This window comes from Glycine soja, chromosome 11, assembly GCF_004193775.1.
Source record: "Glycine soja cultivar W05 chromosome 11, ASM419377v2, whole genome shotgun sequence".
NCBI classification, from domain to species: domain Eukaryota; kingdom Viridiplantae; phylum Streptophyta; class Magnoliopsida; order Fabales; family Fabaceae; genus Glycine; species Glycine soja.
The window spans coordinates 48,113,396-48,140,805 of NC_041012.1; the positions used below are offsets into that span (position 1 = coordinate 48,113,396).

General features: G+C 30.2%; 2 protein-coding genes across 42 annotated transcripts; both read left to right on the forward strand.

Annotated features, from left to right (window-relative positions):
- The first annotated feature begins 8,569 nt into the window (after positions 1-8,569).
- Positions 8,570-17,096, forward strand: LOC114376466 (arogenate dehydratase 3, chloroplastic-like). 40 transcript variants are annotated; one of them, XR_003658956.1, is made up of 13 exons: positions 8,573-8,975; positions 10,031-10,098; positions 10,180-10,272; positions 10,362-10,598; positions 11,118-11,198; positions 12,604-12,671; positions 12,788-12,798; positions 12,849-12,880; positions 12,995-13,076; positions 14,037-14,127; positions 14,704-14,812; positions 16,623-16,694; positions 16,883-17,096. XR_003658956.1 is itself a non-coding variant. In XM_028334598.1 (9 exons), the coding sequence occupies exons 1-9, from the start codon at positions 8,900-8,902 to the stop codon at positions 13,019-13,021; spliced, it is 693 nt and encodes a 230-aa protein (XP_028190399.1). In that variant the 5' UTR covers positions 8,573-8,899; the 3' UTR covers positions 13,022-13,984. The 40 variants fall into 40 exon arrangements, 9 of the variants coding, with proteins under 9 accessions (XP_028190406.1, XP_028190404.1, XP_028190398.1 ...); XR_003658957.1 differs by having other exon boundaries at positions 14,041-14,127; XR_003658951.1 differs by having other exon boundaries at positions 8,572-8,975; positions 12,849-13,076.
- Positions 17,097-20,916: 3,820 nt separating this feature from the next.
- LOC114374494 lies at positions 20,917-24,038 on the forward strand. 2 transcript variants are annotated; one of them, XR_003658571.1, is made up of 4 exons: positions 20,917-21,064; positions 21,441-21,515; positions 22,459-22,637; positions 23,253-24,038. XR_003658571.1 is itself a non-coding variant. In XM_028332146.1 (3 exons), the coding sequence occupies exons 2-3, from the start codon at positions 22,555-22,557 to the stop codon at positions 23,569-23,571; spliced, it is 402 nt and encodes a 133-aa protein (XP_028187947.1). In that variant the 5' UTR covers positions 20,917-21,064; positions 22,459-22,554; the 3' UTR covers positions 23,572-24,038. The 2 variants fall into 2 exon arrangements, 1 of the variants encoding a protein (XP_028187947.1); XM_028332146.1 differs by lacking the exon at positions 21,441-21,515.
- Positions 24,039-27,410: the final 3,372 nt, after the last annotated feature.

A 27,410-nucleotide genomic window follows, 5' to 3' on the forward strand; every position in this document is an offset into this window, starting at 1 on the left:
AGACCTTTGATTCGGTTTGCTTCTGCGTTATTTAACAAATCACAATTTTGACATGATCGAACTTACTCATAAACGTGGATATCAATCCCATTTCTACAAAGATCCACGTTATCATGAATGGTAGTATGGTACATGCATAGCGCAAAACCGTTAGCAGATACTATATAACAACAGTACCACGAGAACAGGCACGCTCAACTAAGATAAAGGGAAAGGAACACACAACGCACATGTTTGAGGTATGCAATCCTCAATTCCTCTTATCATATATATGTGTGTGCGCGTGTGTTACTCTAGCTAATAAATTTCCTTGTGACTCTAATAACTAGAGCGTTAGAAATACCTATCTATCCTAATCGTGGAGAGGCACATATAGCAGATTCGCAGTAAGAGAGGGAACCGTTCCCAAGCGACAAAGGAGAAGAAAGTGAAGTTTAATCAAGTTAATCTATGAGAGTAAGAAGAACAAACAAAGCCTATGCATTATTGACATTCAAATTTAAAAGATTATTATCTTAGTTATTAAGAGAGTATGTATGTTAAATATATATAACAAAAATATCCTTCAACACTCAATGCTCATCTACACCCAGAGAGAGAAATATATATAAGAAAATGTGCCAAAATGTCAATGAAGTATACAAGTTTTTTTTCAAAAAGTTAGTGCATCTATGAAGGATGTGTATGCATCCCAACTATGTTGGTATCCATACAAACCCATCAAAAGATCAACCAAATAACATTAAAAGACAGTAAAAGAGGATGAACAATTAGGAAGATTAGAAACCTAATCAAGAAGCTAACAAAATCTGTAATTGAGATCGAAGTATTGTCCTATTTCAAAGGAATTCACCTTAACAAACTTGGGTATGATCCCACTAAGAATAACTAATCCTAAAATCAGCATCATAATTAATTTAAAGGTCGAGTAAGAATTCCCTCCCTAAAGATATAAGAGTAAACCAAAATTATATCTTTATAAAAAAAATAGACAGATTTCCTAGTGATAACGGAACTTCTAGTATACTTAGTTGTTTACACTTTATCGGGGATTTAATTTATGTATTATTGTAAGTATAAATTAATTATAGTAATTGATCATACACTTGTTGGAGATTTCTAATTGATAAGTGATATGATGGCAAAAAATTAATGTATTAGAGTCTATTATATCAATTGTTTGTTGTTTAGCCTACAAGGTCACTCATTATTATGTAAGTGGCATTGGCATGTATCCATACTTGTGAACTTAATGCTCAATATGTTTACTTTTGTGTATGAGAAAGTGTGTGGAACATTTACATCACCTAGGAATATGATTGCCAAAATATAATATATATTATAACTAAAAACTTGAGCATTTTTGGGTTTGAGATGACCCAAATTTAAATTCTAAAAACTTTCCACTTAACACCTTCCCAAAACAAATTATAAACATTCATATTTTATCATTTTTTTATCAAGGTTTTAAAATTGCAGAATAAATCTACAAATGGGGTGGTAATATTAAGATTTTTTAAGCCTTCACAACCGCGTTGTGACCTCATGTAATTACTGTTGCATTTGTCACGTACGTTTATCTATTGTTTTTCATAATATCAGTTTTTTAAAATTAAGACTTCCCAAGGGTGATTTCAACCTTACCTTTTTATAATGGTTATCACAATTATTAAAAGGACGTGACAATTGGAGAAAACAAGGGCAGGCCATGGCGCTATCTAGCTACATGTATGAGGAAGCCAAAAGAAAAGGGTAACAACAGACCCCACTAGAGTTTGCATCTTCAGTGACTTAGCTAGCTTCTATAGAGCTCGAAAACGAAGGATTCCCTTCATTAATTCTCCCGTGTCCCCTCCCTGCAACCAGTCTCTATCATTCTCATTATTCTTCTAACACAAATTCAATTTCAATATCATTTATATCACTACGCAACCTCCAAAACCGTGCGGAATTTATAGCTATATGCACATATTTGTACTATTTGCGAGGGAAATTCTAACCTCACATGGATCAAGAAATTTTTCCCCCTTCCTGGGAGCATCTATCTGCTACTAAATTGAATGATTGTGGGATCTACATAATAAATATAAAATTTAAGTTAATCCAAAAGTTGTAATTTGTATGTGGCCGGGAAGAAAATCCTTCCTTGGAAAGATTTTCGCTTACCCGATTTTTAATGTGTGCTTGCTTATAAAAACTGATTAAAGAGCATCAAGTACATTGTATTAAATGTTTCTAATTATTAAAAAGAATAAATACTATTTTTTGTATTTTTAATATAATAAATACAAATTAAAACTTCTTTTTTTTGTTTTCTTAAATAATTGAAAAACATGAATGCACGTTAGAAAATTACTTACTATTTCTATAATAAAACCTTTTATTCTGTTTTTTCAATACATTATTATTTTGTTTTTTTCTTTAATTTAGACTCACTAACTACAGATATCGGGGATATTCAGCATTTAAGATTACTTAATATGCGGACACATGTCAATTATTTTCAACCGTTTGAGGACAGTATGCCTTAGCTTCGCATCTTTGTGCAGCTATGAGCTAACGATAACTCAAGGAATTGAAAACTTAGTACATATACATACAAAAGCACAAGGGCGACCTTATTTTCTCTTCATGCTTTCCTTGGCTATATCATTTTATATATATGATTAAATAACAATATATAAAAAAATTATGGTTTGGTACAAGCTCTAATCTGATGCCCCAATTTTACCTACTGCTGACGTTTATATACATAATAGGTAATTATTATGTATTTGTCATATAATCATGTTAAGCTAGCCATATGCATGCTATATATATAAATATCTATCTAATCTCTCGAAGAGAAGCGCGCGAAAATTCCGATTAGTATTCATGGTGATGGCGATATTCTGGTCCCAGAACTACCCTTTCTATTCTAACCTATCCATGTTATTATTCAAGATTATATATTTCTTTGGAAAAAGAGAAAGAAAAAAGAAGACACTTGATTCTAGGAAAGGGAAGAAAGGTTAATACTAGCAAGCAACCGGACTAGGGATTCTATAACATCATATTTAATTATACATCGATCCTATAAACTGTCAACAATTGGTTTACCCAGTCAAATGGAATATTAATTCCACCATGAAACTTCTTAACATGCTTCTGCAAATCAATTATGCTTAATTGATTCTCCATACCTTCTAATCCTAGTTAATCCACACAGGTATACGCTTTTTGATTTGCTTTATTTTGATGGTTAAACCATATGACTATGAGAGGAACAAAGAAGAAGAAAAACAGCAAAGAGAAAATTAACAACTAGAGAACAAAAGCAAGGAATGAAACTAGACATATATACACACCTGGGTTTTGAGATTGCGGGGGTGCATAGGAAATGAAAAAGAAGTGCAAAATAAGATATTGACGCGGCTCAATCAAAGTACATGGCTGATTTTGTTATAATAGTCATGTATTCAGATTGAGGCACGGCAATACCTTAATTTGTCATGTGCTAATTAGTATAATATAGCACTTCCCCATCATCTGCATCCATGCCCAGCTGACCCATCTTTATTTCTTCTTCAATTCCTTTTCATCTCTTTACGAGAGTGTTGAGTGTGGCTATATAGCTGCAGCTTGCTTTCTTTCTTTCTCCCTTCTAAGATCTGATCTCTCTAGCTTGTATTTTGCAAATTAAGACACATAATCTTGCGGCCAGTGGGGAAGCAAAATAAAGTGGAAAACAACAACATCATCATCATCAAAACCAAACCGGCTACGCTAGTGCTAATGTAGTGTTGCGTTGCGAGACTCCACTGTTTGTTTGACTAAAGACCACTTTTCCATCTTCCACGATTGCGAATATTGATTATTATTTCCTCCTCCTCAATTTAAAAAAAAAGACTCGCCAAGTGTTTCATGTGTATACTACCTACCTCTAGTGGCTTCGCGTCCACGTACTCGTTTATCTAAAACAAAATATTGCCTCGAATCAATTCAGACACATGGAGCGCATTTTTGGAATTTCACCTGCATGGACGCCTTCAATGAGGCGAAATACAAGGTCATGACTCTGGACGGAGACTCAATTTCCATGCTCCCCGCTACATATATGATATATACGTAATAATTATAATCAAATTATATACAGTTTTTAACTTTACACTTTTTTTTATTTTATTACATATATTATTTAACATTGTTCTTTTTATTTTACTTAATTTCTCTTTTATTTGTAGAAATTATATATATATATATATATATATATATATATATATATATATATATATATATATATTATGTTAATACATAACGTCTCTATTTATTAAGTTGTTATGGATTACACCAACCATTCTGGACCACTGACGGTGGGACAATGCCTTCTAACAGTTGCAGAATTATAAAATGGGGTCGTGTTATGAAAATAATATTTGTAGGATAGTTTATTTTTAAAATTTATTTATAACTTTATGTAATGCAACACACATTTATTTTATGCAGTCATTATCTATCGTATTCTTTTAAATAATTATCATTGTAGGATTCCTATCTCCTAAGATGTAGTTGGTTTTATTTTTCATTTCTATACTTTATAAAAAAAATAGCACGTTGTTTTTATTTATTATCGATTTTTAAGAACTTAAACAAAACAAGAAAAACAACACAATTTCTTATTTTTACCTAGAATTTAAAAAAAAAAATAAACTAACGCTGCTTAGAGTATCTGAATTTATTATTTTCATATCATACATGCCTACTGGTTTCTACGCTGGGCCCTACTAATTCATTTTAATGCCCTATCCCCAATTTAATTCAAATTAAACCTCGAAATTGGGTCACTCGAGTTCAAGTTACCACTTCTTGAAAATAGGCAACCCCTCCTATATTGTTGCCCACTCTATTGGGGAAGAAATTTCTGAATCATTATATCACGGAGGCGAAATATCTTTAAGATAATTTCTAATTAATTGTAAATATAATTTTTTTTACACCGATATTGTATTAAAATTAATTTCTAAATTTCAAGTTCTCTTAAAATAGATTACCTTTACAAAATTTTACACAATTGAAAAATTAATCACCCCTCAAAAAAAAATAATCAATACTACAGCATCGTGCTTTATTTTTAACATTAAATATTTTTGGTGAACTCAATATATCCTTTGACCGAAAACCAAGACTATTCCCTTAAAATATTAAAATTTATGAAAGGAATTGATTTGTTCTAACAAATGTTTTTTTTATACTACTGTTTAAAACATAATAAATAATTGTGATTTGATTACATATCTATCAATGTCTAAATCATGTCAAATTTTGTATGCATGTATAATTATCACGATAATACCATTTATATACATAATTACATATCTACTTTTTGAAAAAGTTATTAAATTGGACATTTAGTGTCATTTAATCGTGTTTATATGTTTCGCCTAACTTTTTTGTTTAAAAATTATCTTAAATTGGAGAAAAAATTATGTAAGGCTTTTTATTTTTATTTTTAGCTTAAGAAATTAGAAGGCTCCAAAGAAGATATAAAGAGAGCAAGGAGAGAGAATGAGAGCAGGGAGAGACTAGAGAAAGAGAGTTGAGAGAGAGAAGAAAACACAGGGAGAGAGCTGGGGGAAATTTTTTTTAAGTACTTTTACATAAAAGAAAAAAAAATTATATTATGAATATATTATACAGTTATCTAATCACAACTTATCATGCTGTTAAATTTGTTTAAAAAAAATTCTTCTAAAAACTAGCTTATTTTTTAAGATTATTTTTTTAAAAAAAATGTTTAGTTGAATTTCTCATTTTGGAGTAGAAGAAACATTCAAAACAAAGTTGGGAAAATCCTTACTGTCATAATATTTATCACATGGTCGCCGAAATTGTGGAGACCCGCAATTTGCTGAGAAATCTTTTAAACAGTCACAAATATTTGGGGTGGCACCAGACCTACCCACCTAACCTAACTTACGTCTTCAGTTGTTGGATGCATATAGCTTGTTTGTTTGAATGAGTGAACCTCCCGAGAGGTCAATATCTATCTATCTATCTCTTTTATGTTTGACAAAGTTTAATTTTTGTGGTTGTTTCTTCGTAACTTTCATTACTCATGGTTTCTTCCCACTTAAGGATTCTAATTCCCTTAATTGGGCCCTAATAATATCTTGTCATTCTCCACCCGTAACTTTGGACTAGTGATTGCATCACCTGGTTCATGAAAAATCTGTCTATACCTGATAATGTGTAGTTGTGTACTGATTAAAAGAACGATGACTTTTGCTGTTTCTACTTTTCTTCAGGTATTGATTTTCTAATTCCCTTCAACGTTTAATTATTGGTCGAAGAGCTTTGCTCATTTTCTGAACGAGGATGTCACATTGTTTTTTACTTTTTTCCTGCCAACTCGTGAATCCAAATATTTATAAGTCAATTGCATATTATGAACCTAAAGAAAAAAAAATCCTATTATTTGTCTTTTAGATACATTGGAGAAAGAAACGAAACTCTGGAGCAGCAACATTGCAACATGGGCATGAATAAATAAGGTTTTGGTTTAACACACATATTTAGTCCTTGTAATATAACGAATTCTTAATTTGATTTCTATACTTAAAAAGTTATTAAATCAATTTCTATCTATGCAATGGTTATCCATTTAATCCCTCCCATCATGAAGTCATTTTATCTGTGTTAACCTAACCCAATAGAATACTATACAATAATTATATATGTAGTATATTCATAATTTTTTTCTCTATTCTCTATACGTATAGTGCATCACTAATTTGTTACCTATAGTTAAAATAATATTAAATAAATATTTATAAGTGTAACTGTAATCTATATTTATCAAGAAAATCTAATTTAATTGATGGAAAAAATATGTGTATTATAAATTTTTTAATATCATCTTCAATTTGTATGACAGATAAAAAAAAAACTATTATCTACTTAATCTCTATCGTCATATAATGTTTGGATGCTATCTCTATCAATCATACATGAAATGTTAACCTTTACATGAAATTTCACCCTCATCATTTCCCTCATGATTTCTCCCTCTCCAACCTATATATTTTCAAACCATTTCTAAATGGAATTATTGAGTCACACAATGTCAAGAAGTACAATTGACATAAATGAGCATTTTATATAACTGTTAGTTTGTTTGTTTTTCTTACAGAAAACTGTTAGTTATTTTAATATTTTTTATGAAGTAAATATTTGCTAAATTTACTTGACATCTTAGCTTAAATATTATATTTGCTAAGTACTACTAGGCTATTTTCATTTTACATACTTGAAAAGACAATTAATGTGCCTTGTTTAGTAAAGATGGGATCCCATTCTGCTGGTATTTTCATAAAAATGCATATTATTAGCATTGCTTCTTCTTGTTTTTTTTTTAATAAACGAGGGAAAATCCACAGTAATTTAACGGGGGGAAATCCCCAAGAACACTAAAAAACGCAAAAAACACACGGTATGACAGTCATACCTTCCCCTGAAACGGTGTTATACAAAAAGACGAAACAAAATGCATATTATTAGCATTGTTTTTAAATATTTGAATAATATCATTTGTAAAAAAAATACAATGATTTTTTTTTCTATATTACATTATTTTTTATCAGATAAAAAGGACTGACGAATAATAGTGTAAAATTTTTTTATACTATTATCCAATTATAACCTATCATATATGGTAAAATTATTGATTTTTATGATAATTATTTTAAAAGTTATATCAATAATAATTTGTTATTAAATGACGGTGTAAACCTATTTTACATTTATATGACCATTATACTCTTCGTATTATCACACATTCTCCTTTTATTTATTTTCTTTGTGTAAAAAATATTATAAAATTTTTCATAAATATCATTACTCCAAATAAATATTGCAGCGGCTAGTTTGTTGCCCTCAAATAATCATATTTTATGGAGAAGTCAATGCTTGTGCTGCTTAGCCCGCCAAACGGGACCATGTCTTCAGTATGGTGTTCTGTTCCTTGGTGGTACTCTTTTCTTAATAGCTGTGGTTAGTTTTCATTTATTTTTTGGGCCCTGTGTCCATTAGTCATCAGAAAATAACAAAACTATTTTTTGGTACAGAAAACATAATCTTTCAGGGGAGATAATTTTCAATCTGGATAGACTATTATCAGTAAAAAAATTATTTTTTAAATATTTAACGTTGTATATTCAAAATTTAATAATAAGATTATTAGTTAAGATAAAATAATCTCAAACCTATCCATGTATTTAATAAATAATATATTAAATCAAATAAATATATATATATATATATATGGAAAATAAGTTTGAAAACCACAAGGAAGCATGAAAGGGGATCCGACTTTTGAACAAGGGTGAATGTTGTAAAAAAAATTGTATTATTGTTAATTCTTAATGATAAAATAAAAAGATAAAATAAAACAAGGAAGGAGGCAGGAAAGGATGGCACTATAAGACAAAATGAATAGGATTGATTTTTATTTTTATTTTCAAAGACAAAATTATTATTATTATTATTATGGACATGGTTTTGTCTCTGTAAATATCTGTTTATTTTAATGCAGCATGCATTCTGAACAAGTGAAGTGTCCCTCAAAACCAGCATAGTTAGTTTTGTACTTTTGGTCCAAGCGGTTGCTTTTGGTCTTTCTTGCACTTCACATTTTTTTTTTGTAATGGTTTTGGGTGTGAGAGTGAGAGAGCACACTTCAACTATTGAGAACCGTTGACCTCCATGGCTGTGACAGTAGGTGGACTCGCAAGTTCTCAACTTTGGTGTCACAATTTGAGAATCAGACACAGTGCTCTTACACTGAGTTGGGGAAAAAAAGCAGCTGACGAGAGCACAGAAATGTGGTGGGGACGAGAATCCATGGAAGGCAGTGAAGATAGTGATGCGTGTGGTTGATCATCCTCAAATGGATGATTATGTCTCCCGTGGAGTGCATAAGGATTCGGTCTCCCTTCCAAGTGGGTGTTAGCTTTTCTACCTTTCACTTTCTTCAAGATGATTAATTCTAGTGTAGTGTTTAAGGAACCTTATTATAAGTTTGTGGGAATTGAATATCCATGTTGGATTTAATATATTCCATTGTTGCTTTCTTTATTGGGTTTTTTTTTTTATCTCAAATGGTTAATTGGGCTTGCACACTTTTTGTGACAACTTTTGAGCCATGGTTGGGTACATACTAGTTCTTGAACTTGATGTAATTGTGGCTAATAATGCTATTTTGTTATCGGTACTGGGCCAGGGTGAGAAAATATAAGCATTGCCACTTTAATGCAAGTATAGTGTACACTTGATTTGATTTGGAGTTGTGTACCTTAATGCAAGTGAACTTCTGATTTCAAATTAGGAACTTTCTTACATTGTTTAGCTAACGTGTGGATAAAGAAGAAGGAAAAAAACCCCTTTTGTTTCTTTTAGCATTTGTTGTTCAAGCCAAAAATAAGATGATGAAATGCAGGCAATTTTATGTAGTTACAGGGTGAAAGGACTAGCCATGGTCAGTATCATGAAAGATTTGGAATTTTGGATATTATCTCCCCTGGAGAATTAGAAAATTATGAGGGAACTTTTATTTTATTATACTTTTTGCTAATTTGAGGAAGGAACTTCTTGATGGGAAAATGTTATTATCAAATACAGATAAAGAATCTGTATACTTATTAAAAATAGTTTTTGATACAACCATTCTGATGTTTAGATTTTTGGTCTTCCATTAACTTACTCTTATATTTCTCACTATATTCATGTTCTTGAATGCTGGGAAGTATTGTTCAGAATTTAGTATGCATCTTGGAGAAAAGTTATGTACTCATTTGAAGAGCTATAGTGTCATGCTCAGACTAGTTGTAACCATTTAGAAAGTTAAGGGTCCTATTCATTTGAAGAACTATAGTGTCATGTTCAGACTAGTTATAAACATTATCATTTGAATTTATGCATTCCCATTTTTGTATTTTGTTATGAGTTTTACTGGAAGATGCCAGATTTTGAAACTTCTGTTTGTCACTAATTGTAGAGCCATTATCCATATCTGATATTGTGGCTGCTTTGGATGATGGTGCTAAAGTACGGATATCATATAAGGTATGATCATGATGAATGTGATGTCTGCCTCTGTGTGATCTGCTATCAATGGGTCATTATTTGCTTGGATTACTGAATTAGGGGATACCAGGATCATACAGCGAGGATGCTGCACTCAAAGCTTACCCTAATTGTGAAACAGTTTCATGCAATGACTTTGAAGAAGCTTTTAAGGTTTGATTTGGCATAATCTGCAATATTCTTGAAGCTAGTATTTGGATAAAACTGTAATAGTCCTTATATTGAAAAAAAATGTTTGACAGGCAGTTGAGATATGGTGGGCTGACAAAGTTATCCTTCCAATAGAAAATACATCTGGGGGAAGCATTCAACGGAACTATGATTTACTTCTTTGCCATAGGCTTCACATTGTTGGTGAGGTGCAGTTGGCTACTAACCTCTCCCTTCTAGCTCTGCCTGGCATCAGAACTGAGTACCTAAAACGGGTTCCAAGTCATTCTCAGGCAAAGCTTCATGTTGCTGGCACTTTTTTAGACGTGGTAGTGTAGACATGATATTTTTTTTTTTGACAACCAATTGTTGTGTGACATCTAATCCTATGCAACAAAAGAAAGAAATCAATTACTTTATTCTTGTTTTAAAATTTATATACCATTGGTCCATGCATGAATGGAACTGGGTTAAATCAATTAATTTTCAAAGGTAATATTGAATTTTAAAGTTTCAATTTGGTTGAATTGTTCTCGTGAAAACTGTGTAATAGTTGCTCTACCCTTTAGTTAAACAATGAGGGACATATAACAAGTATTTCTCATTGCCTACTTTGTTTGACATTGATTCGTTGACTAATTTGGAGCAAGTAGACTGCAGAGTGTAGATCATTTAGTTTTCAACACGCATTTGGGTTTTGTTTGTTTAAGCCTGGGCACCTTCCTTATATATAACTGAAATTATGAGTTGTATTGTATATAATATACCAAATGTTGTAGAATACCTGTTGTGTACTAGACTACTAGTCACATTAGAGCCATGAAAAATTTTAAGGTTTTTGCTTGCAGGCATTTGAATTGAGTGATGATTTCCTGTCTAAATTAGGTGTTGCCAGAGAAAACGTTGATGACACAGCTGGTGCTGCTCAGGTAATCTATCCATGCATCCTATCATTCCTATGTGACTTCAGACTTTCTCTAAAGTAGAGAATAATTTTGTTCTGTTTTTCTTAATGTGTCTTTGAGATTAGATTATAGCTTCAAATGGTCTGTATGATGCCGGTGCGATTGCCAGCATTCGAGCTGTGGAAATCTGCGGGCTTAATGTACTTGCAGAATGAATTCAAGTAAAATCCCTTACGAATCATTATTTGCAAGAAATTGTCAATTAACTTGTTACTCACTACCCTTGATTTGATTGTCAACAAGTATGCATTTGAGAGCTTAGTGTGTACATGTTATGTTACTTTGAAAGCAAAGAAACTAGGCTGGTACCAGAGATTTGCAAATAAGAATTTTAGCTTTTTGGTGATAATTATAAAGCAGTTGCTATCATGTTTAACAGTATAAATATAGTAAATATGGGAAATTCTAGGAGCTCCCAGAGCATGAAAATCTCTTGCTATGTACCATCGTGTACTGCCTCATTTATAACTTAAAAATGTAGTTAAAGTAGGAGAAGTGATGGTTCATATAGCTGAGTAACATTCTATAAGACAAAGCTACGAATTTCTCACAAAGTATTAGGGAAACTATCAGGAAATAAGCGTTGACCCTGAATTCAAGAGTGATATTGCATATACTCTTTCTTCTAGTGTAAATATAGTTGTTGACTAGAGGCAATATGTGCTTCAACCTATGGCTTTTCTACATTGTCTCCTTCTCTACCTTTCCTACAGATAATTCAGACTCTTTATTTTCTCTAATTTTTCAACATGTAGAAGAACAATTCCCCTAAATGTTATGCTGTTAGGAGGAACCCCAAGAATGACTTTTGTCTCTAACAGTAATAGATGCAAGACAGAAATATCTTAAATTTTCATGATTGTGGTATTTACTATTTAGCTTAGACCTCACTTGTTCTTTAGACGTTCAGAACATTCTTTCTAAGGCTATCTAACATTCCTTATTCTCTCTCTTTCTCATTTGCTTCCCTTCTGTCCAGGAATAATGTGGATGATGGGATGCTTAAATCCACTTTTGAATATCTGCCAACTGATCCCATTTCTAACCTTTTATTTATAATCAATGGTTCCCACTAATATGCTCTTTAAACCCTTGATTTTTTTATTTTTTTTTACTGATGAGCTACATCAATATACTCTTATGGTGTATAAATTTCTCTTGAAGTTGATTTTTTTTTTCAAAAATGGGTTTAAATTAATAAGGTGAAAATATTTACTAAAAAGTGACATGAATCAACTGCAATGCATTTGCATTGAGAGACATAAATTTAACCAAGGTTATCTGTGGAAAAACTTCTTTTTTTTTCTTGTTAGTCTAGCCCTATATATGATGATTAGGTGAAAAGTAACAATATGCATTTTGAAATCAGATTGAAAGCCGACCACAAAGAAATCGGCCATTAAGAGTTGTTGATGACTCAAACACTCCAACTGCCAAGTGAGTTAGCTTTTTGCCTTTTCCCAAGGGAGCACCACAATTGGCCACAATTGGCCATTGTCCTTCATACCTTGTCTTTTTCATGCTAGTTTGTCTTTAATTGCTACTTGCTGCAGTGTTCAGACATGTTTAATTCAATCCCAAAAGGTAACTCAAGATTCTTACAAGCCAATGTAGGTTTAATTCAATCCCAAAAGGTAACTCAAGAGGTGAGGGTTGCCCCTCACTTATATATTCTAATTTGGCTTTATTTTTAGCTGATGTGGAACTTGGGTTTTTCCCAACACAAACATTAAAATAACCTGTTGTATTTTTTGATTTAGGTATTTCGATTACCTTTTCTATATTGATTTTGAGGCGTCTATGACTGAACCCCGAGCACAAACTGCCTTAGGACATCTTCAGGTTTGACTTCTTAATTTTTTTATTTTATGATTTGAATTATGTATTTTGATTCTTCTCTTATTTTATCTCCTCCTAAACTTTTACAATAACCCATGGAAAAATAGTAGAAAATTTTGTTCAGTTGTTTTAGGAGTCCAGCAAGCCTGTGCAGAGTAGTCCTCTCATATTTTTAGATTCTAGCATGCTAACTTAATAAAAATTTGCCAACAATTAATATCAAGGAGAGCAAGCTTTGGTTAGGACTTCTACTGTGCTCAAGAGTTTTCATTCTTGAGTTTTAAGTCCTTGATTTGGATGCTTGAGTATGTTATCACAGCTCAATTTAACCCCTCTGCATCTCCTTAACCGCATCATTGTTGGTATAGCATATGATAAAATGGGACAAATTTGCATACAAAAATAGCAATGACAATTGGCAGAAGCACTTCCTGCAAGCCATGAATGGTGCTGTTCCAAAAGTTTCTGAGGTTTGTCTCCAATGGTGCTGTTCTATTAGGGTCCAATCACTATTTAACTCAATATTTTTCATTACTACAACAAATACTAATCTAAAATGCATATAACTCTAGGAAACTTTCTTCCTCAAATTTTCTGTGCGGTGCAGTAACTTTTTCCTTTTTGGGCAGCTGTAATAATATAATTAATTAACCCTTCAACTTTCATGTCATGAGTATCTAACCACATACCAAAAACCATTTTATGTCCCTACAGGAATTTGCCACATTTCTTCGGGTATGGTCAAAAATGTAATTTACATTACACAATAGTTAGTTAGCCTTTTATTCATTTTGTTAGTCAGTTTTATAGATTGACACGTGTGCTATACTACCTGTCTTAATAAGAATTTAAATAGAGACTTGTATTGTAATTTTTCATTCAATCAATATTCAGAACTTTATCCTCTCTTCGTGTCTTGAATAGTTTGAATTTATGCTAACAATAGCTGATCTTGACCTTTAGACAGTGCCGTTAGTTCATCTAAACTTCAATTCATCAAACGAAGTTTGATGGCCATTGAAGAAGATATTCATGAAGGATAACAACTAACAAGGTATGAGGTTTTAGCCAAATATGTAGTTCTGAGCTTTCTTTCTATTAAATTGTCAAACCTGGCAAAAAAACGAAAAGAATCGGCTAATGTATTCTGTCACTGTATCGTAATCATTAAGAACATGTTTGGTTCGCATCTCATGTCTTGATTTTTATCATCTTCCACCCACCAAGTTAATTAGTTATATTCAGTGGTGGATCTATATGGAGGATAATAATAGGGGTAATTGTTTCCACAAAAGTAAATTTTTTATTTAAATATATTGAATGAATATTTTTTCTCCAATAAAAAAATAGATCTTATCCCCACAGGATATTTTTTTAATAAGATGAATGTAAATACTTGTAAAAGATAAAAAAGGGAATAAATTGATATTAATTTTATTCATTTTATCCTTTTAAATTTTATTATTTTTAATTTCTTATAATCATTTTGAATAAAACTTATATAATTTTTTGTTTGATAAAATATTAGAGTATTTTTTTCCCATTATTGAAAAAAAATTCTAAATCCGTCACGCAATTATGTTCTGTTCACATATTGAAAATATTCTTATTCTAAGTGCCTTTTAGCCAGATCTGTAGTTTTCATTCCATTACAAGTCAAACCAAACAGAAGAAACAAGAAAAAGCTGCTGATGCATTGTTGCACTGTGAAATCACCATATCGAATGAGAACATAATTGGTTCGTATATCATCTCATGTAATGTCATGTCTTTAAATTCTTATTGTGACATGTTCCAAGGCCCAAGGTTGGCACGTGTTCTTGCTATATTCGATTCACATAACGAAATTAAAATTATTCTAATCCCGAATTTTTCGAAGATTAAATGGAAGGGTTGTGACTTGTGACGTAAAAGTATAACAAGTACAAAAAAAATATTACTATTAGTTCCATTGGGTGTTCTGTTCATGTGCACCGAATGAATAAAATATTAAAAACTTGTGACATGTCATCATTGAAGACCGCAGAAACCTGAGAAAGTAGGCAATTGAACATGTCTTCAACAAATCTCTTCTTTGAATTCATGGAAACTCAAGGGGAGGAGGATTCATGGAAACTTATTGTGGAGAAAAAAATTAGAAGTTTAGATTGAAGGGAAAATGCAAGCAAATAAAAATCTTAAATTTAAACTGAATTTTTGTGTTTAGAAGTCAGTTCTTTTCTTCTATTTCTTTCTACTTTCTCTTCAATTCAATAAAAGAATTTCAATAGTAGCTGTGATCCCGGCTGTGATATTGTAGCTTTTTTTATCTTAATATTTTTCAACTCAAAATGGTTTGATTCTTTCACCATACTTATTGACCACAAGGTTAATTGCAGTGTTTGTTTTGAAGTATTGTAATGACGACATATGTTGTTGTGATTTGACCGAAATGTTGTTGAGGTCTTGTGTTGTTGGATACGACAATTTTCAAGTCGTCGACCAAGAACTTGTGTCACAACTAAATGCTTTATTGTACCAAACAAACCTTCAACGAGGACAATATATTTTTAATTTTATTCCTCTGATATACAATTTTCGAACAGTTACAACCTTCACCCGGAGATCCAAAAAAGAGACGCAAAAGTAAAACACTTAGATGAGACATATTTGTCTTTATGCAATAATAAGGACATAAAAGTCATCACAACATAATTTATTTAAATAAATTATTTAATCAAAATTCATATATATCTACACTACAGGGTCATATTTACTAGTCCACCAAAGTCACGAAAAAAACTGGACCACCCTAGCATTGGCCTGCAAACAAATATTGTACAAAATGGATTTATAAATAAAAGCAATTATTAAATTTTAAAGATTTGAAACATAGGCTAACATTGTTGATCTATTTGAGATGGACCAAGCTGAAGTGTTTGAGGTGGACCAACCTAACATGTTTGTGGTTAAATGTTAATATGAACTTAGCTTTGGATAATGTTGACCGAAGTGCTTTCAACGTGTGTCTGAGGTATGAGGTCTTCTAGTCACAGTGAACTCTTCAATAAGGCTGAGAAACTATGTGAAAAATGGAGAAGTAACATTAAAAGCTAGCTCATCACTTGTCAATAAATACTCCACTAGAGTGGTCAAATGTCTACCTATTCTAGTGATATTTGGTATGAGATGAGCTGGACTATCTGGCATGAGGGCTTAGGGCCTCTAAGAGCAATATTTCAATTCATTGTCTTGATGTAGCAATAGGGTGACTTTATTCTAGCTTGAAATGTGATCTTTTGTTCATGATCTCATCTTAAAAGCCTTAGTGTTTATCTATGTTGATTCAGCGTTTAGACCGAAGTGACTCACTACACATATTGAGTCTCAAGCCTGATTTAGAACAATTATACTCATTGTTAAAACTAACATATAGACTAGAGTATTAGAGTATATGGGAAGTTTATTTGAATGTGTAATATAGCTTATGACATAATATACATTCTTTTTTGTTTATCTTAACGATTTTGGTTTGGGGATGGGGGTGGATTTCTTTTTTTTTTTTTTTAGGAGAATGATAATTGTTTATTCAATATTGGAAAAGGATTGGTGTACATCAGAAGCAGTTAGAAGGTCCAAATGGTAAGGGAACTCATCCATCCAATATTTTTCTCCTACTACAAAAGCTAGATAAGTCAAATCATGATTCATGAGTCACACTCTATTGCATGCTCTTTTGATAAACTGAAGCGTATGTACAACATTGGTATTGTTCCTAATCTGTCTCTTGGTATTGTTTCCATTGGCACATGTTCTTGTTGCCTTTCCAGTTTCTGAATGGAGGCCTTTGCTAAGACATGCTGGAAAGTAGTTTGGCTTCATGAAGCATACGGTTTCTGCTGAATCTAGTATCGGCTCTAAGATTTTTTGGACCTTTTTATTAAATATTGTTTGTCTTATAATTTTTTTATTGCAAAAAACATTAATATTTTGTTCATAATGAAAATTCTTTAAAACAACAATAACATAAATAATTAGTATTATTCTATAAATTATTACTAACCATATGAATAGTTAATAATTCATACACAATTATTATTTAAAATAAAATAAAATAATTTAATCTACTTTGTATTGTAACATAGTATATCACAAATAGAATCTTAATATTTTTAATTTTAATAAATTTTTTTAGTAGATGGAGTGATAACATGAATAATTAATATTATTATGTAAGTTATACATCAATACAAAAATAATTAAATTTTAATTTTGATTCAAGTGTTGAAATCTATCTAATGACTTTTAATTCTTTAAATAAAATTCTATCGTCAAGATAATAATAATTATAATGTTTTAGAGAAATTTTTATTTTTATTTTCTTCTTCTATGTTCATAATTTATCCTTTTTACATTTTACAATCCGATTGGGAAAAAAAAATTCAGACTCACCTTAACATTGTCAAATTTTTAAACTATAAAAAAAATAATACTTGTATAAACTAAATAACAAAAATCGGTGCCCTCTAAGTATGAAACTTTGGACGGTCACCCACCTTATCGTGCTCAAGAGCACCAGCGACTAAACCAAGTCGCCCATAAGATATTGAATAAATCCACCAAAGCTTCCCCAGCCAGCCCATGAAGTTGTAAACTCGGTTATGCTCAACTTAGTGAGAGATGGGAGGCAAAATTAACTTTTTTTTTTTTGTCTTCAGAGTCAGATTTTTTGGAGTCATCAATAAAGCTAATAAATTTTTTACACTAATAACATTGTTATCCAAAAAGTAAGCCAACACAAATATATACTAGATTTGAATTAAATTATTTGTATTATTTAGTAAATTATTTGTATTATTTAGTGTAAAATATTTCACAATAAATAAACAAAATGATGACTTGTATTTCAATGTTGTTTTATTTAGGAATGAATTAAATTAGTAGCAGAGTTTAACGTCTATACGCTAATAATATAAAACAGTTATGCATTATCATTCAATCATAAATCTCTAATTAAATTATTTTTAAATAATTAATTATTTTAAAAGTCAACAAATTTATCATACGTGTTTGTAATGAGATAATTATGTTAAAAAATTTATACACTTGCCGGTGTCACTGCATAACTTCAAGTTTTTTCTGTTAGTATAATTCCAACTAAGTTTTATATAAAAATTGTACTATCTAATGAAAGCATTTATTTGATATATTAAAGATATGCTCAAATATGGGGTTAGTGTTGACCAGCTCTTTATCAAATCTAACTTTTTACTTGAATTTCAAACATGGCTTGCTGGATGGGTGCGGCAATGTCTTACTTCATTTGAATCTTACTATGTGCGTCTTGAATACAAATTTTCAAAATCCATGTTCGACGATTTCAGACGCTTTAAGCCGACTATAAATTTTATTTTTAGTTAAAAGAACAACATTCTTCTCAACAATGTCACCTCAAATTTCCCTGTTAGATAAAAGATAAGTATTAGTAACATAACTTTTTTTTCTTTTGTTTTACTAGTCACACACATTTTTAACACTCTCTAAAACTCTCTCTTATATATTAAAATTTATGAGTTTCACTGATTTGAGAATAAGACTCATCATAACTAATTGATGATGTACATGCACTATAGATATGTCTAGATGCATCAACATTCAATTATTCATCACCTTTATCATTCCTCTTATTTATCTATTATTTTGTTGTGAAGTACATGATTTTATAGGGAAAAAGAAAGAAGTAGGTGAATGAAAGAATATTCTGTGGCTTACTTCACAGAAAGTGTCAAAAATGACATCAATGATGGCTAAAATCAGGGAATATCCACTAATCAGAACAAATTTGAACGTTTATAACTAATATGATATTTTCAACATTATATGCACTCGAAAATTATGCCTTATTTCATACAATCAAGCACAAGTCACCACTCTACCCAATTTCAAATAAATTCACATTTACAAAATAAAATAAAGGTTAAATTAATTTTTTAGTCCTTTAATTTTTTTAATTTAATTTAATTTTTTAATTTTTTTTAATTCAATTTAATTCTTTAATTTTTAAATCGACTTAATTTGATCTTTTAGTCTAAATTGTTAAAAAAAAAAAATACATTCTCTGACAGTTTGAAATCGTCCCTAAGTGATTTTAAATCGTGTTTACATTTTAAAAAAAGAAAGAATCGGTTCTAAAAAATTAAAGGATTAAATTGAACAACAAAAATTAAAGGACAAAATTGAATTAATTTTAAAAATTAGAGAACCAAATTAAATATAAAAAAATTAAAAACCAAATCGAACCTACGTTAATTAGAAGAAAAAAAACTAATTTAACCTAAAATAAAATAAGGAAACAATATCAGAATATGTAGCGCGAGTTTAATAGGAGATTGTGAATTGAGCTGAATGTGTACTTAAGTACATTATCATCCAAAATATTCAAACTAATTGAACTTAGTATTTTTCAATGTTTATATACATTTTAACTTATTTATTTGCCCAATCTAAGATTTCATAATTCTTTAACACATTATTTAACGCATTCTTTAAAAAAAAAAAAAATCTTTGACACACTCTCAAGTTCAACTGGATTGGTCTCGTAGTGACTTGCGTACCATCATCGATCCAGTGGGTCACAAGTTTTTGTTTCCCTTTGTCCAAGTTATTTCTACTTCTTCTTGGGTTTTTACTCAAGTAATTATTCTCAGGTGCATAAGGCTAAGATTGTATTTTATTTATTTATTGCCATCTAAGCTTGTGCTTCTTTAGTTTTAAGAGGCATTTCTTTTTTATCGGTACATGTTTTTAACACAAGTCCAATAGGAGTGTGGATTCGGTTAAATGTGTATTGTATGTATAAGAAATGTTTCATTCAAAGGAGATTCAAACCAATTACACTTAACCTTTCTATATTTTATACGCTTTAATTTTTATATATTTGTCAGTGTAAGACTTTATGGTTCTTCAACAAATAAAATGAATACTGTATACGTTATTTATTTATTCATTCATCTTACAGTATGTACTACGAGGGAATCAATCGTGATATTTTTATGAAATCCGTACATGACTCTGACGCTCTAGCAACACATAACTTAATACTATCCTTACTGATGTAAAACAACTAATAATAGCTCGTTAATATACTGAGAAAAGCTAATAACATATTATTTTGGTAGAATAATTGATTTGCAATTAACTTTCATTTCACCCTTGAAATATTCCCATAATGTTTTATAAATATTCCTATATCTTTATGGAGCCCCCCAAAAAATACATATGCAAGTATACTTTATTACTTGAACCCTTGGTGTCATCCAAAGAATAGGAAAACAGAAAAGGCGCAACCATTGAAATATCGACTAATGTAAAGTTTATATATTATAGTATTCTTTTACTAGGAAAATAATAAATAAAAAAAACAAACCTTACTAAAGGGTAAACATTACCAAAAGTAGTTGACACTTGAATTCTTGATCAAAATTTAGGGTTGGATCTCCTGTTTGAGAATAAAGTCAAAATTGAAAAATATTATTTTACTCTAAAATGAACAGAATAAAAGTCGTGTATATATACTTCCTAGTTAAAAAAAAAAAAATGCATCGTGAACTATGGTAAGGGGAAATTAAAAAGGAAACATTACCGAAGAAAGATGCATTGTGAATGATGGTGATGCTCTCTACTTTTTTTGCTTTGTTCTTTTCCTATAGATGCGGCGTGCCTATACCGAACCTCTTTTACTGCTTGTAATGTTCCCGTTTATTCGTCCAGGTTCAGTGAGCGTAATACACTAGCACCTTTCCCTATATATTTTATTTTTCTTTATTTCATTTTCCGACATTATGATTATTTAAGTCCTAAGTCTCTTTTATAAGAGTGAGGGGAACAATGCAATAGATCTCGATGTGACAACTGACAAGTGCCAACGACCACTTTATTTCCCTGCTCATAAACTTTGGCTGTGGCTTTTCCTTCCACCCACTTCCCTCATTCTCATCAATTCCAGTTCATTGGTATGCTTCTCTCTTCTTCTTCACTATTCTATAATCTATGATCATTCATGTGCACATATGGTAGCTTCATCCTTTAAACTTAAAGGAACTTTCCTTTTTTGGTTCTTATTATCTATCTTGTGCAAGGTACTAATTAATTAAGTTTGTGTTTAACTGAAATACTATGTTTTAAGCTGTTTTCCGCTTTCTTTTCATAGCTTGGAGAAAAAATGACAGATCTTTTCCTCACCACACTTTATTAGACGTATTAGAACTCCAAAGTTTCAAACTTTATCTGTTGGTGCTGATGGGTGTAATTTAGTTATTGTTCTTGGGAAGTGCATGTTTTGATGAAAAAATAATCTTGATTGATCTGTTGGTACGGCTTGTTGGATAGGTTCTCTTTTTGGTCCATTATATTTTGATCTCAATCCATTACAAAGTAGACAACCTAATATCCGTTGCTTTCCAGGTACTTTTATATGATACTTTTTCTATGATTCTATGAATATTCTTTTTCATATACTAAATCCATGCAATTGGATGGTGTGTTAGTATATATTAAATGGACCTCAAGGAAGGTCTTTTCTATTCCTTCGTCTGCGTGTGATTGCCAATGAAAAACGTTTTTCATATTGTTTTTTTGGTTCAAAATCATACACCAGGTATTCCTTTTAATATTATTACCTTTCATTACTTTATTTGTTATGATCTGCGGCTAGTTACACTAGATATATAATCTATGTCGGAAATAATGAAATAAAGCAGTAAATAAACCAAGAGATGGTCCCATAATTTAAATGGTAGTTTTTAATTAAAAGATCCATCAACAATCACCATGGTGGGTTGTAGATTTTGCGTACGGAAACTATATTGACTAATGCTTTTCAGGTTTAAAGTCTCCAAGACTGATTTATTATCATAAATTAGCCAATGTAAACTGAGCAGAACATGTATAGTTGAATATAACATGTTGAAATTTAGAAGCTCTCAACTTCAATAGATGGAAACTGAAAACCCCCTTTCCAAGTGCCAAGTGTATATATAATATATGTTATATGTTTTTTTTTAGTAAATATATGTTATACGTGAATCTTCAAAATTTCTAATGCTGGCAGTGGCAGCTTTATTGGCGGTGACACGTTACCTCCAATTAATAATTGGTCTTTTTATATAATCCAGTAGTAACAAAACATACCTAACCGGTGGCAATAATATAATAGTTTATAATTTGAACTGTTTTCAACTATGAAAGGGATGTTTGCTTCTTAAAGAAGAAAATGTGTTGTGCACTGGCATAATTTAGTAGTGCTTCAGAAAAAAAAAAAATAGAAATCAGCATTAATGCCGTTTCTCAAGAATTTGAGTAGCAAAAATGTTACAATTGAATGCTGTCCTAATACTAGACATTTCAGACGACTTAAAGATCCACAAAGCACCAAGTATTTCAATGATGAGGACCTGCCACTCACAAAGGCCATATTAAGCTGCATTGAAGATGCATCTTGTTCATGCTCAAAACTATGGAGCTGCATGTAATGCAATTATCAACTAGTGTTTCACTTCTTATTCATCTTGGCATTGCTTCTTCCAGGTAAATAACTTTGTTGCGGTGTAATATGTTTGATTTAAATATGGTTTTATCCTATAATGTATATGTTTTATGGTTTTAGTTAGTCTTTATAAAAAAAATAATTGTCTATTTTTGTTTCTTTAAAACTTTATTTTATTGTTTTAGTTTAGCTTATTGTTGGTTGACATGATAATCCTGTATTGAATAACAAGTATTATGTTTCTTAAATAATAGAACTAAAATAAATATCATTTAAGAGAAAAAAGATTATATGTTGACATTATAAAAATTTTACACAATTATTTAATTATAATTTATCATGTACGATAAATTTATTAATTTTTAAAATAATTATTTTAAATAATTCAAATAATAATTTATGATTAAATAATAATATAAAATTATTTTACCACTGTTAGTAAGTATTAAATTCATCTTTTAATGACCTATATTAAATTTTTACGTAAAATTTTATAGAGATCAAAGCCAACAAAAGAAGTTATAAGGACTAAAATCATAAAATGTACATGAACACACATATTTAAGCCAACTATATATATTTGAGCTCTTAGTTTTCTGGTGATTCATCTTTTGTGGACAACCTAACTTTATTTTACAATTTTGCTTTATACACAGGCTGAGGGCACTGTCTTATGCTGAACAAGTTGTGAAGCTGATGGATAGTTTGGTCATGGCAGGGAAGGCCACAGTTGAAATGAATAAGGAGCTGAACACCAGAAAATGGGAGCACCCTTGTTGCACAAAACTGTTATTTTCACAGATATGTTACTTTGACACAGCACAGACCTCATTGATGCATGGCTTTAAGCTCCTCAAAGATGATGGTCATATGTATAATCAAATTAATGCACCCTCTTTGTCAGGGACAAAGATCTTGAACCATCAAGTGACTTGTTGCTGCTTCCTACAAAAATGTACTTCAGTGAGGTCCTGAGTTCTTGTACACTGCTGAAGAGAGTTCCCCTTTGATACTTCAAAATTTACACTATTTTAAGCAAATGCTGTTATGGCATAAGTATGAGATCCTGAGTTATTGTATTACTGAAGAGAGTTCCCCTTGGATATACTTCAAAATTTCACCACTATTTTGATCATTTCCTGTTATAGCGTATAAGATCTGAGTTCTTGTACTGCTGAAGAGAGTTCCCCTTGGCAACTTCAAAAATTTGACACTATTTTAATCATTTAATTTACTGATTACAGCTTATGTCTCTTTATTGCATTCCATCAATGTAATAATGCCGATCGATGAGTTTTAGCTTTGCAGAAGAATGTTATAAATTGAAGTTTATGTGCTTGTAATGTGAGAGATTATTAAGATGTTGTGAGAAAGTTTGATGAACGTTGAAATTCTTGCTTGTGTTTTAGTTATATAATATTATGAGTCATGTAATTTCTGTATTGTTCACTTCAAACATGATTCAATGTTATTTTATTGCTTTCTGTTTTTCTTTCACTCGCACACATCAATAGATCTGTAGGGACGATCAATTTAAATTTTCAAAATAAAGAAGGATAATTCATGTTTATACTTTCAATGCACGGGTAATTGTTAGGTTATTGATTACTTTTTGACTTATGGACGAGCTCACAATCAAGGGTGAGAAGCCATGCACTAATATGCACTTACTCTATCTGTTTTTAGAAAAAGTCTCATTTTATGATTATATAAAAGAGGTCTCGTGAAGAGTTGGTGCATTTAAGCATAGTGAGGAAATGAGGAATACACAAGTGTGAGAGGTTATTTGAGAGTAGCGGAGAATCTCTTGTAAAGTGAGAAGTAACTATTTATCATTTCTTACAAACTCTTTAAGTGGGGAGATATCGGATTTGTACAGTGAAAATTATTCCTAGATATTTGGGGAAGATTATCTAGTTTAATTTTCACGTACAAAACATGTAATATTTGTTGAGATAAGGGATAGCCCATTGGACTATTTTCATGGACATAAGCAAGACAATATGCATTGTATATATAAAAAATATATATTATAACTTTATTGACATTATTAGTTTCATTTTCACCCTTACTAGGTTTTTATCATAAACACTTATTTCAAAGAAGGTTCACATTGAATTTAATACTGGAAACTGTCCTCCAATAACCCTCTTTCAGATAGAATAGCAGATAATTGATTCCTTTGAGGAGGTGCTGGAAGATCTATTCATCTCCATTAATTGTTTTTGGCCTCTGAATGGTTGCCTCCATTCTAAAGTCTAAACCCAAAGGTCATGCCAATGAAGCTGATGATGGTGATGTGACGAATATATAAGAGTAAGTGAGACATCTACAAGACCAAGATAAACAGCTAGCTTAGCAGAGAGAATCCTCAGCGTTGAGGGCTTGAGGCACAGAAATGAGAAACCCCATTTCCAATATTAAAGTAATTAAGATGTTTTACGTAACAATATAAATGGCACTTAAGCACTCCAATAGTCTTGATTTAATTAGTAGTAATTCAATTTATAATTAATTTTCTTTTTAATAATAATTTGTTTAACTCACAAGTATATTTTTTTTCTTTCCTATTTTTAATATAAAATTAAGAAATTCATGAGTTATAACTTCTTATGCGAGCCTTTTTTTTCTTAATTTTAAACAATTTAAAATCGCATATAACATATTAAAATAATATATTTTACCAGCAACCCATTAACTAACTCTCATCATTATGGATACTCTTAATCAACTAGCAATACTTAATTCAATAAGTGTTTATTAAGAAAATTATTAACAAAAATAAAGTTTATTTAAATGATTTATACATTTTGAAAGATATAAAGTTTAGAACTTTAATAAAAAAAAATATTGTATGAAAAAAACTGTTAACAAAAGATAAGGTTTATCTGAATGATTTTTACGTCTTGAAAAATATTAGTTTTGACTTGCCACCGATGAGATAAAAAAAAACTGATATTTAATAAATTTAATGATTTAATTATTATAAAATATTTCAGAATGCTCAATGAAAATACCAAATGTACAGGTGGAGTGGGGGTTGATATAAAAGAAAGCATTTGCGGAAGATATTATTATTAGGTATATATATGGGTTTAGGAGGGTTATTTTTGGGATTTTAATTTCCAAAAGTGAAATCTATATATGTAATAATAATGAAAATGATAAAGACTTGAATTTAAAAGATGATAATGATAGCTAATTTTTATTAAGAAAATTGTATTTGACTTTTGTTTGTATTTACTGGTATGTTTTGTTTAAAAGTAATTGCGATTAATTGTTTACATGAAATTTCATTTCATTTGTTGGTATGCATTTCTATCTAAGAAGATTGCATTTCATTCATAACACTTATGACTCTTTATTGTTAATTATTCATTTCATTAATTTTTTATACATCTTTTATAGTAATTAATTACAATTATAAAATTGACGTTTTAAATATAATCCATGCATTGCACGGGTTACTTGTATGTTTTGTTTAAAACACATATAATTCTTTATTGTTAAGTATGCATTTCACTAATTTTTTTTATACATCTTTTATAATAATTAATTATAATTATAAAATTTACTTTTTAAATATAATCCGTGCATTACACGGGTGAAAACAAAAAACTAGTATATATCCAAGGAATAATAAATGTACCAATCTGTACGGTCATTGTCATATGGATTTGTTATCGGCAATGAATGGACAAGAACCTACATTTTCCTTGACCTTTTTAATTTAATACGAGTCATTAGGTCAATCAAAGTGGCCACTAATTATAAACAAAAAAAGTGGCCACTAAATCACTAATGACACCAGTGAAAATTGGGTTCAACTCACCAATAAGGGGTGCATATGACGAGGACCCCGTCCTGAAGATACTTCTAAAAATTTGAGTTGAAAAAATTGTGTCTAATTATATTTTTAAAAACAAGAAGTATGAAGTGATCAATTATTTTAAATAAATGAAAATTTAAAAATATAATTTAACATAAGTGTTATATGTTAATGTTCTGTCAGTTCCTTAATGATGTGACTTACCTATCAATATGTGGTATACAAAATTCAAAAATTCTAAATTATTAAATTTTCGCAGTTAAATAAAAGCTTAAATATATATTTAATTTTTCTGCAATGAAAGAATTTTAATTTTGATCCATATAACATCTTTGGTTTTCATCCTTCAAAAATATAAAATCATTATTTTTTGTTTGCATGTTACATTCGTTAACTATTTATTTTTTTTAACGAAAGGTCAACCTCTCAAAAAGAAAATGAAAGGTTAAGTGACCATTCTAGGTGATATATACTAACATTTTTGTTACCATGTCAACATATGACACCTATAAAAAAAAAATTGATATCCCTAAATTAAATTGAATGTATTTATCTACCTTAATAGGAATAGTAGAGACCAATTCTTTTTTGGGAGGTGAATAGACAAAACATATGTATTTTTTATTTTAGACGGATAAAAAAAATGTAGGACCAAAATCAAAATTCATTGATTTTATAGGGACTATACATAATGATTTAAAATTTAAAAGAATAAAAAAACAAATAAATTTTATAGGCCAAAATAAAAAATTATTTTATTTTATAAGAATTAAAATCATATTTAAGCTTTCACTAAATAAAAAAATCATGAGTTTTTTATTACTACAAAAATGAAATTCAAAAGTAATTTTAACACTCTCAATAAAATTCTGTATACTTTCACAATGCATATATGAATAACAAATATCAGCAAAACTCTCATCATCAATTTAAATAAACAAACTATTCATAACTCATTATAGTTGAGTTTTGTAAAATTTAAAAG

Coding starts and splice junctions, on each gene's coding strand:
- LOC114376466 (XM_028334597.1), top strand. CDS start 8,900: ATGCGTGTGGTTGATCATCCTCAAATGGATGATTATGTCTCCCGTGGA. Junction 10,099..10,179: donor AAGTACGGATATCATATAAG/GTATGATCATGA, acceptor TTACTGAATTAG/GGGATACCAGGATCATACAG. Junction 11,199..12,603: donor ACACAGCTGGTGCTGCTCAG/GTAATCTATCCA, acceptor TTTTGAAATCAG/ATTGAAAGCCGACCACAAAG.
- LOC114374494 (XM_028332146.1), top strand. CDS start 22,555: ATGCTCAAAACTATGGAGCTGCATGTAATGCAATTATCAACTAGTGTT. Junction 22,638..23,252: donor CTTGGCATTGCTTCTTCCAG/GTAAATAACTTT, acceptor CTTTATACACAG/GCTGAGGGCACTGTCTTATG.